This window comes from Hoplias malabaricus, chromosome 5 (genome assembly GCF_029633855.1).
Source record: "Hoplias malabaricus isolate fHopMal1 chromosome 5, fHopMal1.hap1, whole genome shotgun sequence".
Taxonomy (NCBI): Eukaryota; Metazoa; Chordata; class Actinopteri; order Characiformes; family Erythrinidae; genus Hoplias; species Hoplias malabaricus.
Genome location: NC_089804.1, coordinates 19181391 through 19200029, shown reverse-complemented (window position 1 = coordinate 19200029; position 18639 = coordinate 19181391). Strand labels below are relative to the sequence as shown.

The window sequence follows — 18639 nt, the reverse complement described above, 5'->3', positions numbered from 1 at the left end:
ATACCAGCTCATAAAGTTATTTACACATAAAACTTTAAATAATGTAATATTTACATGTGTTTATCCAAATGCTTTAACCCACGCTGCTCATTTAAATTCAGGCCTTAGATCTTCTCCATTGCTCTGTTGGTTTCCAGACTTCAGAAGCTTCGTTCTTGAGTGAGGATGGCTGCAGGATCTCGTTTGGAGGTGAAGTGAATAAACAGAAGTCTCACTGGTGTTTCACACTGTGGTTAGCGCCGCCACACGTCACATGACTTTAACAAACAGTTAAATGCTGGCTTCTAACACAGTTCACGCGTTTGAGGGGAAATTTCTCACATCAACATTGTCGTAAACAACCAAAGGAATAAAAGTTTAACTTCCAATTACTTTGTAATCTCACTGCTGTTCTCGTTCAGTGTTAAGTCTTAATACTGAGAGAATATCAGGGGAATCACTTATTAATATCCAGTATGTTCTAGAATTTGTAGCAGCCATCTCTCAGGCTTTATTCTCAGAGCTGCAGCTCGCTACTAATCAGTTATTAACTTATGTATTTCTTTTCACCTAAAGACAAAAAAGGGACAATCAGGAGACAGTGGTGAGAAGGAGACGGGTTAAAATCTAAATAAAGATGGAAAGAGGTTACTGTTTCATCCACAGTTTAATTCTGCAGCACTCTGCATCAACTACTATCTGGAGAGGATTCTCTGTGCATGGTTTTTTTCTTCATACTGTCGAGGTATTCTTGTTGTGAAACCGCCAAAACAGAAGCCAGGATGTCTCCATCTTCCCAGTCTGTTAGACCTACAATTGAGATCACCACAATGCGCACACACAGTAGATTAATGTAACGATGAACATCAAACACAAGCCACTGTCGCCAAGAACATTAACCCTTAACACTGAGACATAACCTATAACATGAAACCAAACTGAGGATTGTTTCTTGGGTTAATGCATGCACTTGCATTCGGAGAAAGTGCCATCTTGTTTTTCGTTTATTCAGCACTGTTTCCAGAAAGTCGGGATATGAGCAAAGACATCACTCTATGAACAAAATCTCAACTCAATACAAATAACTTCATAGACATCATTTAAAAGTAAAAAGTTCAGAGAGATCTCTGGATGCAAATTTCCAAAAATGGCTGCATTATAAACACAATCCTGGAGCTAAAATCAAAGCATGAGCTCACGTTTCTTCAGGAAACTGATGTTTGGGTTTCTAAATACCACTAGTTTTTAGGTGAAAATATAAAGTGTGTGTGAATTTGAATAAAGTAACTGCAATACTGAAGCTTTTATTTTGTAAAATAATCAGACAAATGAAGTCTATGAAGGACCTGTTGGCACTGTTTTAGTTTCTGAATTTCAGTTTTAAACCTTCAAAACTCTGATACTGTTTCAATTAACCATTTTTTTTACGGCTGCACCTAAGATGGCCATCTTCAAATAACATGCTCAAACTGCTCAAAATCTCTACAACCTAAACCTAACCATAACAAAATACTATAGTACAGTCATTTATTTTTACACAAAATAAAACCTAATAGATAAAGTCTAACTCTTCTACGAGCCACTTTCAGTTCTTAACAACAGGAGACACATGACTACTCTTCTGTCATCTACTCTACTGCACTTCTGCTCTTACCTCACCACAAGCACTCTCTGATATTTCAGGCTTGATATCGTCTAAATTTAATTTTATAATTCCAATCTCTAATTACAATATGAAAAATGTCATGAATAACAGAAAATTAAAACAGTTTTGTCCTTTTTCTCTTTCAGATCCTTTCTGTTCTGATCCTTTCTTTAATGAATTGACTTGTGCATGCTTTAGTCCTGAGACTTACCAAAGGCACCGGGTGATATCTCCTGCATTATTGCTTGATATCCAAGGCTCGGGTAGAGAGATACAAGAGAAGATGTAGAAGAACAATCCTGCACGATGCCTGCCTGGCTGCTCGGACCTGAGACAGATACAGAACATTATTAATAATAACCTGATGATTTGACTTTCACATCAGTATAAAGCTGAAGCAGATAATTCAGTTAAAAATCACATTTTCAGTTTCCAGCCAAAGTCACAATGTGTAAAGTGTATACTGAGGCTAATGAACCAAAACATAAAGACTATTAACTCGTACTGTTCAGACCGCAAGCCTAAAGCATGTCTATGTGGAGCACTGAGTCTATGTCCATTGGCTTTAATCAGTGGTTTCCGGCATGCTCTATTTGATCAAGTTAACACTGATGATTTTGGTGTGTGAATCAGAAAATGGACAAACCTGGGGCACATGGTGATGGGGGTTTGGAGAGTATACGCGTGGCTCCTTCAGGGGAGGGAGATTTGGTTCGATTTTCATTTGTCGTGGGGCCATGGTGTTCTGGAGAAGATGCAGCGCTTTGCTGGCGCGGAGAACGGCTCCAATCGTCCAAACAGCTGGACGTGGCAGCAGTAGCAGAACTGCATGTTGCAGTGGCTTTACGTGGCTTAAAGGAAAAAGACAGAGGTTTTATGTGAGTGAAAGGTAGGAGGCGTAACTGCATGTTTATTTGTACCAAGTATCATGGTGTGAGGGACACAATACATGGCGTTATACGTGTGAGTATTACACTATTAGAAGGCATATGGTAAATTCACACGTGCATGTGCCACCCAGAGACCGCTGGATTCGCATGGCATTGTGGGAACTGTAATGGTTTAAGAATGCTGCTGTTGCTGACTTCCTGGTGCAGTGTGAACAGAATGATTTTTTCTTTCTCTCTCGCTGTTGTCATCTGATTTGAAATGAACAAAAGTAAACATTTCACAGATGTTCTGGCTTTAACATCTTATTTCAACTCACAATCTGAGAGTGTCTGAATGTTTGAGTGTGGAAACATTCTGAGCATGCTAACAGATATATATTACGTCTAAATTAGCACACTGCAGGCTGTATTAAATGTGGAATATATCTACTGTACTAAATCATGAAATGACCGGATTGTGCCTGTCATCAGAGACGCAGCACCACGCTGTGGAAGCACGGGAATCTCTTGACAGCAGGGATACGGCCAGTAAGTTATTCTTTGAGAAGTGTCCCTTCCAGAGCGGAACTCTCCGTGTCTCGGCGTATGACCCCACACACTGCCCCTTCGCCAGCACTGTTTCCACATCCCAGATAGGGGAAGACTGTACTGTACTGTGGACAGTTTCCATGGAGCCCATTGAAATATTAGGCAGAAGAATACAGTATCACACAAAAGGAACTAATAAAATACCTGCACCACACAACACCAGCTGATGATCACAAAAGACTGAGCCCTTGCATTGAAGAAACATATGTTGAGATAAATATATATATATTTGTTGCAATGGAGTGTGTATAATCGAAGCAAATAAACTCTTTTAACTGAATGCCCAGTTTAAATTCAAACCTGTCTGGCTTTCTCTTGGTCCTGAAGCCACTGTAGATAAGATTCACGTGCGACCTGCTCCTCGATGGCCTCGTTGGTAGCCTCCCAATCAGTGGCCTTCTTTTTGTCCTCCAACATTTGCTGCTCAATCCAGGACTCTTCTGAAGTCTTGATAGCGTGCTTCATTAGGGACTGTTCTGCATGCTGTCCAGGAAAAGACAACAGAGCAGTCAAAGACTACATGTGTTTACTGAGTTTCAGAGTCCGTTTCTGAGGTTTAGGATTCAGGACAATGCCTTATAATAGACGCAGAGTCCCTGCTGGCATTAATTTAGTCCACGACCACCCAACTAGTCTTACATCCTGACTTTCAGTGTTTATGGCAAACCAAAAAGGACCTGACCACAATTATTTTTGATTTGATTAAATTATTATTTATAAATCATAATTTTAAATTATTTAATATTAAAGTTAAATTCAAGCCTAAACCTAACAATTTTTATTTTTTTTATGAGTTTTGCAAAACTGTGCAGCACAGAACTGCATCACTCATCGCCTCAGTAGGTTCAGTTCTGTGTGGTTTTATATGATTTCCATGTTTCATCACCGAAACAATTCCCAGTTTAGGAATAAACAATGAAACAATGCATAACCACAGATCCAGAGATAAATATAATTACAGGAAAGATGTTTCTTAACAAACAGGATATTAGCTTTCCTAAGAAAAAGCATTAGCTATCTGGTTTCCTTTTAGTTCCCTAAAAATATTTGGCCCCAAATCATTTTAAACAGTGCCTCTGACCTGGAGGATCAATAATCAGGAGGAGACTTTATTAGTCTTTAACCTATAGCTGAAGAACACCTTCAGCACTTTGGCAGCAGAGGAGTTGTGGCAGAGATCATGGAGTGTCAGCCGACTGGATTTAAGGATCGGCCCGAATTTGACTCGATCAGCTGACGTTCGAGGTGTGGAGTGAGAAGGGAAGCGACGCCCGGTTAACGCCCAAACGATCTCTGTTTGACCAGTCGGGCGATCGGATGAATCTGACATGTCATAAATGTTGGACCTTGTCTCACAGCGCAAGCCGTCTTTTTGAGCCGATTTCTCAACATGGCGACCTGTTTTCCCCAAAGTCTTTGCAGATCTACTCCATTTGTCAGTGCTGCAAAGGCAATGCGTCGTGTGGACAGAGTACTTGGAGGCTAGGCTAGTGGAGCTTCGGCGGCAGCATTCTTTCTTATAGGATCTGTCATGGTACTTTTACACCCGGTGTATTTTTATTCTGATTAATGTGTAACGTGCTGTGACAGTTCTTCAGGAGGAATAAAGTGTTATTTTATCTGGAATTATAACAGAACAGAACAGCTCTGACGTGTAAAATGGCTTGTTCCTACAGGTACTCACCCCTGGTTTGAAAGATGGAAGTCCCAGTCCTACACCAATCGTGGCCTTATTGGGGTTTACCACAGAGTTATAATGAATGTTCCGATGGTAGCTGACTCTTATAGGCTCATCGTTGTTCTGATGAATGCTGTGGAAGGTGTTGATTGGGTCTAGAAATGAAAATGAAATCTGTACTTATTTCACAGTTTAAAGTACTGTAGTACATTCTGAAAGGAAATGAGTCTCCAGCTGATTACTAAGAGGAGGAGTTAGATACCGATGCTGTGTTGGTAAACTTCCACAGGCCTGTTGTACATTTCTGCCATGGCCTGCATCTCAATGTGGTTTCCATGGCAATTGCTCTTTCTCTTGCGGTTGATGTATGTAGTGAAGTCCTCTGTGACATAACTGGAGAAGTAATCTGCATTTTTCACCTGAAAACCAAAACACAGAAAAAGCATTTCTTTGAAAACGCAATCAAGGTAGGAATACATTTTAAAATGTTTCCACGCCGTAGCGTGAATGTGGGTAACTAGCGGTTTTAGCAAGCACTGATGTGTGTTGCCGTTAACACATACAAAATAGAGACAAGTTCATACCAAAGCCATCACCAGTTTCAAACTTTAAGAAGGCAGTTGTGTACAATATTTAGATATGGTTTCTGCATCTCAAAAGACACCGCTGAAAAACGGCTGTAAATCAGTGCTTCTCAGTAACTGTGGCACTTGTATAAAATGATATATAATTACACTTAAAAATAATAATAATAATAAAAAAAACCCAGGTGTGTTGTAGTCATGTAAAAATCTCTCTGTAAATGATATTATTGTGACTAATACTTCATTTTAATCACAAAGTTCCACTTCTGAGCTGTACTCCTCACTCTGCAGCTTGTAATGGTGTTGGAATTTGGGAGCTGAGGAAATGTAGATTTCATTGTAAACTGGGGAAGGGCTGCTGGCTGATGAACTTAACACCTTTTACTGTGAGTTATAAATGCCCTGCAACACACACCAATTACCAATAATTCTCACCTTTTCAAAACCCAGCCACCTTTGAAATTCAGCCTGCCCTGAGCATCTTTATTTCTCACAAAAAAAAACACATTTGCCTTCAATACAATGGCCCCAGGACTACACCACACACTGACCCGACTCGGTGTGCCACCCCCCACCTGCCATAGGATCACCAGAATCCCCACTGGCAGAGAGTAGCAGATGAGAGTTGGAAAGTTCACACCAGGAACCACATCACCACCACAGGTGCTCCACAGGGCTGTGTAATCTCCCAACTGCTCTTCTCACAGTAAACCAACCACTGTACCTTTATGGACCTCTTTGACAAATAATTGAAATTTGCAGATGACACCACAGTCATTGGTCTCATTTATGATGGCAATGAGAATCTTTACAGAAGTGTGAATAACCAGAAGATCCTCTGGGGCAGCCACAACAACCATGAGATTAACACAGCAAAAAGAGTGGAGATGATACTGGACTTCAGGAGAAGCTCTGCAACTTTGCCAGCACTTACCACCCTTGACAGAAGTGTGTTGGCTGTGGAGTCCTGCAGGTTTTGGTATTTTAAGTGGGTCAGCCACATCAGTTCCATCATCAAAAGAACCCAGTGTAGGATGTACCAGGAGCTGATAGTGAATTTCCATAGAGCCATTATAGACTCATGTGTGGCAGCTCGTCCACCAAGCAGGACACACACAGATTACAGCAGATCTGCTGAGAAGACCACTGGTGCAGAGCTACCTACACTGCTGGATCTGCAGGCCTCCAGAAAACAGAGAAGCTCTCCCTCAGATTCATCACTCCTCAGTCACCACCAATTTCAGCACCTTCCTTCAGGATGGCGTTTTAGCCGAATGAGAATCAGGAAAACCAGGCTACAGGGAACCTTCTTTCCATATGCCATCAGACTCCTGAACAGTTATATATTACAAATGCACACAACACTGCATCTTTATGACTTCGGTACCTCCTGCACCTCCACAATACACCACCCTCTGTATTTAATGTCTCAGGCAAGTGCTTCTTCTACTTCAGCCGTCTGCTGTATTTTGCCACTACGTCTTTCAACTGCTGCACTCAGCACTGTAATATAATGCAAGGTTTACTGCCATGACTCTGTGTGTGTGTGTGTGTATGTGTGTGTGTGTGTTAGTAATGTGCGGTTTCTAGACTGTAAAATGTTGTTGAATGTCAGTCACCGTGCACTGTGAGCAACAGTAGCCAAAACTAAATTCCTGCATGTGTGCGCATATATGGCCAATAAAGTTGGATTCTGATTCGGAAATAGCAAAAAAAAGAATAATAAGAAGCTAAACTTGCACAAAGAGGAGTTTTAATAGTGTTAACAAAAGGCAGATGGCACAGGAGGTTATAGTTAAAGTTGAGCAGCATTGTATTAAAGGGCATTTTACTGGTAAAATAAAGGTTTTCAATGGTTAATGATTTATTTGGCAGAAAAAAGCAAAAAACTGTTGCATTCTTTTTATTGAACTCAAACTCTCTCAAAGAGAAAATCTGTGAGATGTTCCTGTCGCACTGATGCACCCCCTTCCCTCCAAGAGTCCAAAAATCCTTAAGGGAGTGGTTATATAGTGCAGATTCATACATAAATTACACAGTGCCAAGCCCGGGGCAGCAGGTCAGTGAAGCATCACAATGAGTCTGAAGCTGTAAGGTTAAGATAAAACACTACCTAATGTTGCAGATTGATGTACATTTGGTGCTGACTTACCAAGTAATCCATACAGTGTTTCCGTACCACATCATGCATATCTTGGTCCCCATAAACCTGATCAGCTACAAAGACATTGAATATCATGATATTTGGATACAGTTGGCACAGTTACATTTGGCCCATAACATTCGCAGATGTGAATCAGAATCAGAATCAGAATACATGATCCAGTGAACAGATAATTACCGACAGCTCTGAAGAGACAGGCCCCATCTTCTTTCATCTTTTTGATGACAAATCCTTTCTTCTCTTTCAACATCTTCTCAAACCATTGTTCTTGCTACGAGACAAAAGCAATTGTTGCAAATTGATTACATTTATACGTTCCCCCAGAACATATTGTATTTTCAATTAATTAAATTAGCAGGTGTGGTTCCGGACCATGTACCAGTGGTGGACTGTAAATGGCAAAGGTTTAAAGCTGGATGACATCAGCGTTGCAATGAAAGTGGAAACCATGACGACATGTTTCCCAAGGGAAGCATGTAGAGGGTAATGGAGGATGTGCAGTAATTCATTTTAATTTTATTTAACTAATTTTAATAGAAACTGTACCATTCCCGCTCCGGGTGACTGTCTGTGAGGAGTGTGGTGTGTTCTCTCTGTGTCTGCGTGGGTTTCCTCCGGGTGACTATCTGTGAGGAGTGTGGTGTGTTCTCCCTGTGTCTGTGTGGGTTTCCTCCGGGTGACTGTCTGTGAGGAGTGTGGTGTGTTCTCTCTGTGTCTGCGTGGGTTTCCTCCGGGTGACTGTCTGTGAGGAGTGTGGTGTGTTCTCTCTGTGTCTGCGTGGGTTTCCTCCGGGTGACTGTCTGTGAGGAGTGTGGTGTGTTCTCCCTGTGTCTGCGTGGGTTTCCTCCGGGTGACTGTCTGTGAGGAGTGTGGTGTGTTCTCTCTGTGTCTGCGTGGGTTTCCTCCGGGTGACTGTCTGTGAGGAGTGTGGTGTGTTCTCTCTGTGTCTGCGTGGGTTTCCTCCGGGTGACTGTCTGTGAGGAGTGTGGTGTGTTCTCTCTGTGTCTGCGTGGGTTTCCTCCGGGTGACTGTCTTTGAGGAGTGTGGTGTGTTCTCCCTGTGTCTGCGTGGGTTTCCTCCAGGTGACTGTCTGTGAGGAGTGTGGTGTGTTCTCCCTGTGTCTGCGTGGGTTTCCTCCGGGTGACTGTCTGTGAGGAGTGTGGTGTGTTCTCCCTGTGTCTGCGTGGGTTTCCTCTGGGTGACTGTCTGTGAGGAGTGTGGTGTGTTCTCCCTGTGTCTGCGTGGGTTTCCTCCGGGTGACTGTCTGTGAGGAGTGTGGTGTGTTCTCTCTGTGTCTGCGTGGGTTTCCTCCGGGTGCCCCAGTTTCCTCCCACAGTCCAAAAACACACGTTGGTAGGTGGATTGGCGACTCCAAAGTGTCCGTAGGTGTGTGTGTGTGTGTGTGTGTGTGTGTGTGTCTGTGTTGCCCTGTGAAGGACTGGCGCCTCCTCCAGGGTGTATTCCCGCCTTGCGCCCAATGATTCTGGACCCACCGCTTGCCCTGAACTGGATAAGGGTTACAGACAATGAATGAATGAATAAGGTGTCAGTAATGTTTTGAAAATTAGGATGAGGTAATGATGATGAAAAATAGGAATCAGTGTTCTGAAAATCAAGAGCCTATAATGATACTGAAAATCAGCAGCAACCAAAGTCATAGGTCAGTAGTAGTGCTGCAAATGAGAGATTGATAATACAGATAAAGTTCAGAGCACCAAAACACTGATATTGACAGGAGTCAGTAAAACAGTCAGAAATCTATAATAATGCTAAAAATCAGGTGTGAGTCCTGACGCTGTTTGCCACTTGAGCTGAAAAAACAGGAGTTAGTAATAATTCTAAAAACTGCAAATTATAATGTTCAAATCAAACACTTTAAAAGAAACATGACTATAATGGCTCTGTAGTCCATACCATACTTTCACTTCTATACTGGTGTGTGTTTTCACAAAGGAACTGAGTAAACTCTTGTATTGACAGTGTTCTGATTTACTTTTAGGATCCATAATTAAACTAAACAGCTTTGTAGTATGTGAAAAACTGCACATGTGAATAGCGTAATGAAGCTGTAAAAGCTCACACCACATTTAATGGTATAAATAATTACAATAATGTGATCCAATGTATATAGATATTTTTAAATACTGTTTTAACAATGATCTGCTTTTTTGAGTGCATTTAAGATTGTGTGTGTGTGTGTGTGTCATCAGTTTGCTGTTACGTCTCTAAACAATAGTGTTCTATGTCACGCTGCCAAGATGGGAAGCAAGGCTGAATCTTAAACCAGCTGGGCTTTACTGGACTGCTCTCTCTGTGAATGGGCTTTATCTGTTCTAATGTTTATGTGAAACTGGTGTTTGACTTGTATGACATGAGAAGTTGGATGCTTTTATTTCAGCAGCTTGTTATAAAACTTGTTCAAGTACATTTTTTGTAAGATTCAACAAATAATCACTCAACAAAATAAAAAAATTTGGAATCTAAGGATGGACACCATAAACTCTGAATTCACAAACACTCAATGCCAAAAATATACATTTTCTGGTCAATAAGAGCTCAGGAATATTACATTATGGTTACGGTGGAAAATTAACATTTCCTGAACCATTGAACATCACTGTCACTGTCCTTTCCTGGTCATATCTCACAAACCAACAACAATTCATTCATTCATCGTCTGTAACTCTTATCCAGTTCAGGGCGGCAGTGGGTCTAGAGCCTACCCGGAATCATTGGGTACAAGGTGGGAACACACCCTGGAGGGGGCGCTAGTCCTTCACAGGGCGACACACACCCACACCTACACCTACGGACACTTTTGAGTCTCCAATCCACCTACCAACATGTGTTTTTGGAGCGTGGGAGGAAACCGGAGCACCCAGACACAGGGAGAACACACCAACCCCTCACCGACAGTCACCCGGAGGAAACCCACGCGGACACAGGGAGAACACACCACACTCCTCACAGACAGTCACCTTTGCCACCTTTCTGCGCTTTTAGACTCCACTATTTTCCAGACTGCACCGATCAATACCTGCTCCGCAGTGGCTGGGTCTACTGCCTGTGGTCTCGTCGCGTTCTCATACTCGTCCTCGCTGTTGTTGCCTCCCGCTCCTTCTTCGGTGTCCGGACCTAGGGCTCCTGCTCCTCCGTCGTTTACCGCTCCGCCATACACCGCCGCCTGCCGCCTCCGCTTACTCAGCCCGGGTCCGGAGCAGCACGCCAGCTCCCCGAGGGCTTCACATGGAGCTCCGTGTGTTGCTGCCACCGACGCTGTCGTACCTGCTCCGTGCTGGTGGGCCTCAGCGGCGTTCCGACGCTCCTCTGGGGACTGGTATGAGCCCCACGGTGGCGGGGAAGCGCGAGGCCTTGCACCGGTACGGTTGTTCAGCGCGTGTCCGTGAGGGTGCCCGTGGGTCTCCGCATCGTCCGCGCGCTCGCCCGCGACCCCAGCGGCACTCGACTTCTTCTTCGGCAGGATCGTCATCGCAGCTGTGGGCACGAGTCACTGGAGTCCGGGCTCAGTCGTTTCAGCTCCTCTCACGGTCCAAATGGTGCACTGAGATACATATACGAACGGTACTGCGGTAAATGTGCGCGTCAATTCCAGAAACACGTTTTAAAGCACAGCTATAAATCAGCGGCTGTCGCAACTCACTTCAGGATCTTTCTACTCGCAAACATCAACAAACCCAGCGCTGCGTCACCTCCGCAACAATCCGACGTCACATCCGCCCCGCGGCTGAGCCGTTTTGCTAATTTTGCTAAGGGTTTTGACATTAAATAGCGTTAGTCTGACTATCTTTAATTAAGTACTGGATACCTACAACAGAGTTTTGACTAGTAACAATTACATTTTGACTAGTAAAAACAGTCATTTAAGATACCTACTACAATTATATTCTGAGTAGTCAAAATGTCTTATAAGACATCTCTAATGATGTCAGCGAATTCGTCATCTGATGAGTCATAAATCCTGAATTAGTGTTAATATGGCAAGCCGTTTTAACATTAAATTGTGGTACTGGATTTACATTTCAGATATCTGTAATTCATTTATGACTAGAGACAATTATAAATTCAGATATATCTAATTATATTCTGCCAAGGCAAAATAACAAATTGAGATATCTTTAAAAACATTTTGACTAATGTAAATGACATACAATTTACCACCGAGTTCAATGGAAGCTCCAATAACTTTCATTTCAGATATCTACAATTAAATTATGACTAGTCAAAAAGTAAATTAGAGATATCTTGCCTTTTGTTCTGACTAGAGATATATATGGCAAGCCGTTTTAGCTTTTAATTTATTATTTTTTTTAGATATCAAGAATTTAATTTGCACATGTGAAAAATCAATTGTTACTTGTAAAAAAGCTATTTTTACTATTAAGGATTTAAATCTGACTAGTAAGATTTTAATTGTCACTAGTGAAAATTTAATTATATATTTTGGCCTGGTCAAACTATAATTAGAGATATCTTAATATAGAATATGTTTAGTCATAAATGAATTGCAAATATATTTAATGTAAATCCTAGTCACGATTATATGTTAAAACGGCTTGCCATATTGATTTTAACTTTAACATTTTGCTGCATCGTACATCTCAGCTCTCCCATTTGACTGGGATTCTTCATTACATTTATCTCCCACTGTCTTCCAATTAAACATTGATTGAAACCTTTAGTGCCCCATAAGGGAAATTGTCTTGAACACAAAAATGCCACACACAAAAATAAAGTAAATAAAACAATATCAACAAAACCTAAGAACATGAAACATCTAAAACAAGGAATACACTAATTTAAAAAAATGAAACAGTATATGTTTCTAAACTATTCAGTAACCGGATGCACCTCAGAGCACAGTTGATAGTGTACTTCTCTGAGATTTGAGAAATGCTTAATATTAGATCCAGTAATTTTCCTACCTCGTTTTGTAAACTTCTCCAGCAGATGAACGCCTGAATTGTTTGTGGAAATTTGGGTTGCAGGGCCGGTAAAGTCTAGTAGTGTGAGTGTGTATCCCAGATAGCACCCAGCATTTTACAGACTGCTCCATTTATTGATTAATAAAAAAATCAAAAATGATATTTGCACTGTGTTTTGCTGTGTATGGATTAGTTGCCTTGTTCAATTCACCTCACATAGGCCAAGAGTCAAATTCCGTAATACGCAGCACTGGTATGAAAATGCACAATTAAAATTGAATGCAGTAAGTATCATAGGGTTATGAACTGGTAATCCGTGCTAGCTTATAGCCATCTAGTACTTAACGTCATGTAAATTCTCATGCATAAGCCTATAAACCCTTTCCCTACTCCACACACACACACTGGAATGACGTTGAACTGAAGAACATGAATCCATTTTTTCAGAGTAAAAGAACATTAAATAGCTCAGAAGTCTATCTGAAGTCTGTAACACATTGAAAGTGAAACCGGGCCTCATCAATTTGACAGAATTTTCAATTTTACCTCATTTCAAATTTCTATGATTTTCATTCTACAGAACCCTCACACATTCCACTATCTCAGCTATGCCCAGAGCCTAAGTATCAGGCTAAAAACAGCAGTGCAGCACTAATGTGAATCCTATTGGGTTTTCAAAAATAATCTAAAGAAATGTCTTCACAATTTAAATCAAAGAAAATGGCTTATGTTTCATCTTCTCTGACAAATAATTCCTGCTGTTTGAATGATCCGTTCTCTCCAGTGTAAAGATACTTTCCTGTGCATTCACAATAATAAAAGGAAAGTAATTTCAAAACAACGTATTCACAAAAATAAGAACATTTCAGAATGTAAATTTAATTGTTCGCTGTTTATCTGTTTACCGTTGACTTTAAAAAGTTCGAATCACACACTTTTCCTAATCTTTAAACTGAAGACTCACGAGGGTTTAAAAAGAGACTGTGACATTTACAGTTTCTTGCTCTTAGTTTCCATTTAAACCACATTACACCAGCACTATTTCATCAGATGTTTTATTCATGCATAAATTTATACATTTTTTTCTGTTATTTTTTCTCATGATGAACAAACACATTCACAAACACACCGAGGCTAGTCTACCCTGCAGAAAACCTGAGTTTCACTGGCCATCATGAACCAAAGGAAACAATGCATGGAATGTCAGAGCACAGTAAAAAGTACAATGGCTAAAGTTAAAACCACAAATTCATTTAACAGTAGCGACTTAACTCTGGATCCATAGATTTAAGCCTGTGATAAACGAGTAGGTTTCAGTGTAATTTAATTGATTCAGATTCGTTTGCCATTTTCATGTATGTATCATACACTAGTCCAGATACATTTGATTTTCAATGCAATTTATTTTATCTATAATTTTGTATATTTCATAATTCACATCTAATTATAAATGATATGTTCATATTTGAGTCAGATATGTTGCCAATTATCACTGACATGTTCCCTATAGCTTTCCAATGTCATCATCATTTAATCTTTTAAAATATTTATTGCAAACAATTTGGGGAGAAAAAAAAAGAACATTAAAATCTAACTGCAGTGACAGCAGTCGTGTTGTTTTCAGTTTCAACCACTAGAGGGCTTTACTGTACTGAGGTAGATCAACATGGTGCTTTTTTTCATATTGTTAATAAACACATCACCAACACGTGATGTTCTCCGTCATGTGAATCCTAAAAATGGCTTTCATTTTCTTGAGTTGAGTTGAAAAATATAGGGAACGCTAACAAAATGTTTTTAATGTTGTAAGAATTAAGGTGTTTGTTCATTATTCAGGAATTTTCTTTTCTTTTTTTCACATCTATTCAGAGTATTTTAGACCACAAACAGCCGTGAAACTAAAACTGAAACCAATAATTAGGTCATAAATAATTTTTCATCACCTCAAATGTAGCAGATCAGTCAAGGCATGTTTGGTTTGTGCATAACATTTTTCATTTTCATAGAATATGAAAACAGAAGCTTGTAACTAACCAGCATTCTACAATTCTGTCATTCAATCATTCTTTCATTCATTCATTGTCTGTAACCCTTATTCAGTTCAGAACGTCCATTCAGGGCAGTTCACTGGGCACAAGGTGGGAATACACCCTGGAGGGGGCGCCAGTCCTTCACAGGGCAACACACACTCACACATTCACACCTACGGACACTTTTGAGTCACCAATCCACCTACCAACGTGTGTTTTTGGAGCATGGGAGGAAACCGGAGCACCTGGAGGAAACCCACGCAGACACAGGGAGAACACACCACACTCCTCACAGACAGTCACCCGGAGGAAACCCACACAGACACAGAGAGAACACACCACACTCCTCACAGACAGTCACCCAGAGGAAACCCACACAGACACAGAGAGAACACAACACACTCCTCACAGTCAGGCAACCGGAGGAAACCCACGCAGACACAGAGACAACACCCCACACTCCTCACAGACAGTAACCCGGGGGAAACCCACGCAGACACAGGCAGAACACACCACACTCCTCACAGACAGTCACCCGGAGGAAACCCACTCAGACACAGGGAGAACACACCACACTCCTCACAGACAGTCACCCGGAGGAAACCCACCCAGACACAGAGAGAACACACCACACTCCTCACAGACAGTCACCTGGAGGAAACCCACGCAGACACAGGGAGAACACACCACACTCCTCGCAGACAGTCACCCGGAGGAAACCCACGCAGACACAGGGAGAACACACCACACTCCTCACAGACAGTCACCCGGAGGAAACCCACGCAGACACAGGAAGAACACACCACACTCCTCACAGACAGTCACCCGGAGGAAACCCACACAGACACAGAGAGAACACACCACACTCCTCACAGACAGCCACTTGAAGCGGGACTAGAAACCACAACCTCCAGGACCCTGGAGCTGACACAGAGACACCACCTATTGCAAAATGTAATTAAACCTGAAATTAGAAAAACACCCAAACTGCTACAGAGGTGTGTAACAATGGCTCATAGCAACACACTCCAGAACATTTGGGGCCTTCCACAAACACAAAATTCATGCGGAACTGCTGTTACATGGAGCTGTTTTGTGCAGTGGTTCCAGAACATTCCTAGAGGGTTTAATCAGTGTTGGGAAATGAATATAGAAGGTTCAAAGAGTTCACATTTTCAAATCTGAACTTTTACATAGTTTATATATGTAACTTATACTTGAACTAAGGGACAAAACAAGAATCAAAAAATTAACAACAATAAAAATACATTAAGTTAAATTTAGTAATCTGAAGGATCTGTTAATGCTCATTAAATTAAATGAATATAGTTCTAATTAATTCCATTATAATTTGTTAAAATGCAGGCTTTGAACATGGACAGTAACTTCACCCGTCCTCAGCGATAGTTCATAATGTCAGTCTACCCAAAAAAGTGTTTAATAATGCTATAATGCAAAAAAATACATATCACATAAATCAAGTGATTAAATAAGACATCACCTATTGTATACGCTGAATTTAAAATTTTATTTTCCATTAAAAAAAATACCCATAAAAACTGCGTCCTCACATTGGGTCAACTGCGTCAGATTTTTAAAATAATCTTGAACAAATCGAGCAATGTCACGGTTAGCTATGACCCTGAGGCCTTTCTGCCTTTGGTGGGTGTAAATGTAGGACGTGTGGTCTGGTACGTTTTCATATTTTATACATTCTCAGCTACAAATGTTGATATCACTGCAGTCACAACTTTAACACATCAACACCGTCTTTCCACTACGATAAACTTGCGTAAGAATTGTAGGACAAATGTTTATTTAGTTTAGGTTTCAGAGGCAGGTAGCAACTGAGGGAGAACAAAATGGCTACAGTTTATAAGAGATGGTTAAAACAGAAAAATACATATAGTGTGACCAGACGTCCTCTTTTTTAGACTTAAAAAATGTCGGGGATGTTGTTTTTCTAGAGCTGACATAGAACTTCGAGAAGTTTCGTTCACAAACTAGTCCCGCCCTCCCCTACTCCGATTGGTTCGCTTGAGTGAGAAGGGGGCGTGGTGAAGTAGCTTAAAATCTTTTGATTGGACGTTCTGACTGTAGAGCTACCGTTATTGGTCAATAACCTTCTCTGTAAACATTTAATTGGTCAGTCTGCACGTCAGTAGTCCTTGTTCACGTCAGGCAAAGCTCATGTACCCACCCTCATCTCGAGCAGCTATGCCGAAACGTAAATGTAAGAATTAGAGATGAATCAAAAAATAAATTTCCATGTCTTGTGTAGCTAATAAAAGTGTAAAGGACCTAAGAGCACCCCCCCGGGACGCGTCCTCTTTTTCACCGTCTCAGATCTGCTCACCCTATACATTAATCATGTCAGCTCCCTCAGGTTCTATGTCAGAGTTGACATTTAAGTTGAGAGTGTTGGTTGCTCCCAAATCCTGGTTAGATTTCATGGGTTAACGCGAGTAAGCTATCACTAACATTCATCTCCCAATAATGACAACCTCATATTTGTTGCTAGTTCTAGTTCTAAACCTCACTGACTCTGAATCACATGTTTTTACCTGCACTAGTTACGTTTATCAGACACTTGTCAAAGAGCATAGGCTCCAGCACCTTCCTGAGGCTGCACTAGTGGTGGTTCTCACAGGTGGAATCTGAACTGTTGGTCACCAGGAGTGAGTCCTGATCACTGTACACACTCACCCGTCTGCTCTGCTGTTACAGGTATTATTCAGTTATACCCTTAAGCACCAACAGTGGGCTCCCCCATGTTCCACTGTTATTTTTTGAGGGTTCCATGACAAAGCTTGACCTCAGCTGTTAGTGAAATATTTGTAATTAATCTGATTTCATCTCCACCATCAACAAAATCAGGTGACAAAATCAGGTTTTTGTCTATGTTTTAAAACACCAGCTGCACTAAACGCTTTGATGTGTTCTGTGCGTAATATTGATTACATATGCGTAATATTAAAAATAAATACATAAATTTAAAACATTTCACAGTAAAGTTTTTCAAAATTGTCTGAAATAATAAAAAAAAGTTATATAATGAATGCTATTATTTAATTCTGCTACACAACACCATTAAAAGTACCTAAGGACTTTGCGCTCTTGTTGCATTGATCTAATTAAAAAAGCATGATTTGGAGGTATCTGTCAAATCAAGTTTTGAAGTAAATAAATGTCAATTTTCATTAGAAGTTTATTAATAAAAACCTGTTCCTTTACAAGGTTCGTTAACGGAGACCTTCATCTGTAAAGATATCCGTTTCATATTAAATGTAGTGTTGTCAAATAAACTGAAGACCTGGATCGTATGGTGTCCCTTATCTCAAGAATCATCTATTTATGTATACGTGTGTGTGTGTGTGTGTGTGTGTGTGTGTGTGCCATGTCAGTTCCACTGAAGAGTTCTTTAGTCCAACATCCATTAGACTATTTTCAGTCTGCGCTGAACGCTAAAGATAAAAGTTCTGAATGATGTTTTAAAAAATGGACCCTAGGAAAAGCTCCAGACTTTAGGAATGTATCTCTATCCGTTAAAAGAAGCTCCAACACACGACAGAAGACTGTTCTTTGATCTTCTTTGACCTTGTCTTTGAACAAAACACTTCATCCACAATCCACGGTCTATGACAAAGATCATTTAGTTTCAGTTTGATGAAAATACCCCTTCTTTTACCTAAAAAGACAAAAGAGGAAGAAACAAGAAAAGTAAATCAAACTATTCAAAATATCTGAAAGAATTAAAATATGCTGTGTTTATAGATATATTCTGTGTGAAACAATGCTGTGTGTCACACACATCCAGACCTCTCCTGGGAAACTCAGCTAAATGCTCCACACAAATCATTAAGATTCTTGAACCTTAAAATTTGGTTCTAATAGTTCACAGTTTAAATTTGGTTCTAATGGTTCACAGTTTAAATTTGGTTCTAATAGTTCACAGTTTAAATTTGGTTCTAATGGTTCACAGTTTAAATTTGGTTCTAATGGTTCACAGTTTAAATTTGGTTCTAATAGTTCACAGTTTAAATTTGGTTCTAATGGTTCACAGTTTAAATTTGGTTCTAATAGTTCACAGTTTAAATTTGGTTTTAATGGTTCACAGTTTAAATTTGGTTCTAATGGT

At 40.5% G+C, this 18639-nt stretch overlaps 2 protein-coding genes across 3 annotated transcripts in view; both read right to left on the bottom strand.

Annotated features, from left to right (window-relative positions):
- Positions 1 to 38: 38 nt before the first annotated feature.
- On the bottom strand, positions 39 to 11307 carry otud5b (OTU deubiquitinase 5b). 2 transcript variants are annotated; one of them, XM_066670538.1, is made up of 10 exons: positions 11190 to 11307; positions 10566 to 11090; positions 7706 to 7799; positions 7517 to 7581; positions 5043 to 5199; positions 4787 to 4935; positions 3403 to 3585; positions 2271 to 2475; positions 1836 to 1952; positions 39 to 789 (listed from the first exon to the last, which is right to left on the bottom strand). In XM_066670538.1, exons 2-10 carry the CDS (start codon positions 11016 to 11018, stop codon positions 668 to 670), a joined length of 1545 nt encoding a protein of 514 aa, XP_066526635.1. In that variant the 5' UTR covers positions 11019 to 11090; positions 11190 to 11307; the 3' UTR covers positions 39 to 667. The 2 variants fall into 2 exon arrangements, with proteins under 2 accessions (XP_066526635.1, XP_066526634.1); XM_066670537.1 differs by having other exon boundaries at positions 40 to 789; positions 10566 to 11283.
- A 6744-nt stretch (positions 11308 to 18051) lies between these two features.
- The window catches only part of grm6b (glutamate receptor, metabotropic 6b), a 28134-nt gene continuing 27546 nt past the window's right edge, over positions 18052 to 18639 (bottom strand). The window contains exon 11 of the mRNA XM_066670850.1: positions 18052 to 18189. The gene's annotated coding sequence lies outside the window, so the exon portion shown is untranslated. The remainder of the gene's footprint in view (positions 18190 to 18639) is intronic.

What these genes read in the sequence shown, in the direction of transcription:
- otud5b (XM_066670538.1), bottom strand. Translation starts at nt 11,018, where the DNA reads ATGACGATCCTGCCGAAGAAGAAGTCGAGTGCCGCTGGGGTCGCGGGC. An exon ending in AACACTGTATGGATTACTTG is followed by an intron (nt 5,200 to 7,516) that starts GTAAGTCAGCAC and finishes TTTGGTTTTCAG; the next exon opens with GTGAAAAATGCAGATTACTT. An exon ending in AGTTTACCAACACAGCATCG is followed by an intron (nt 4,936 to 5,042) that starts GTATCTAACTCC and finishes TTTCATTTCTAG; the next exon opens with ACCCAATCAACACCTTCCAC.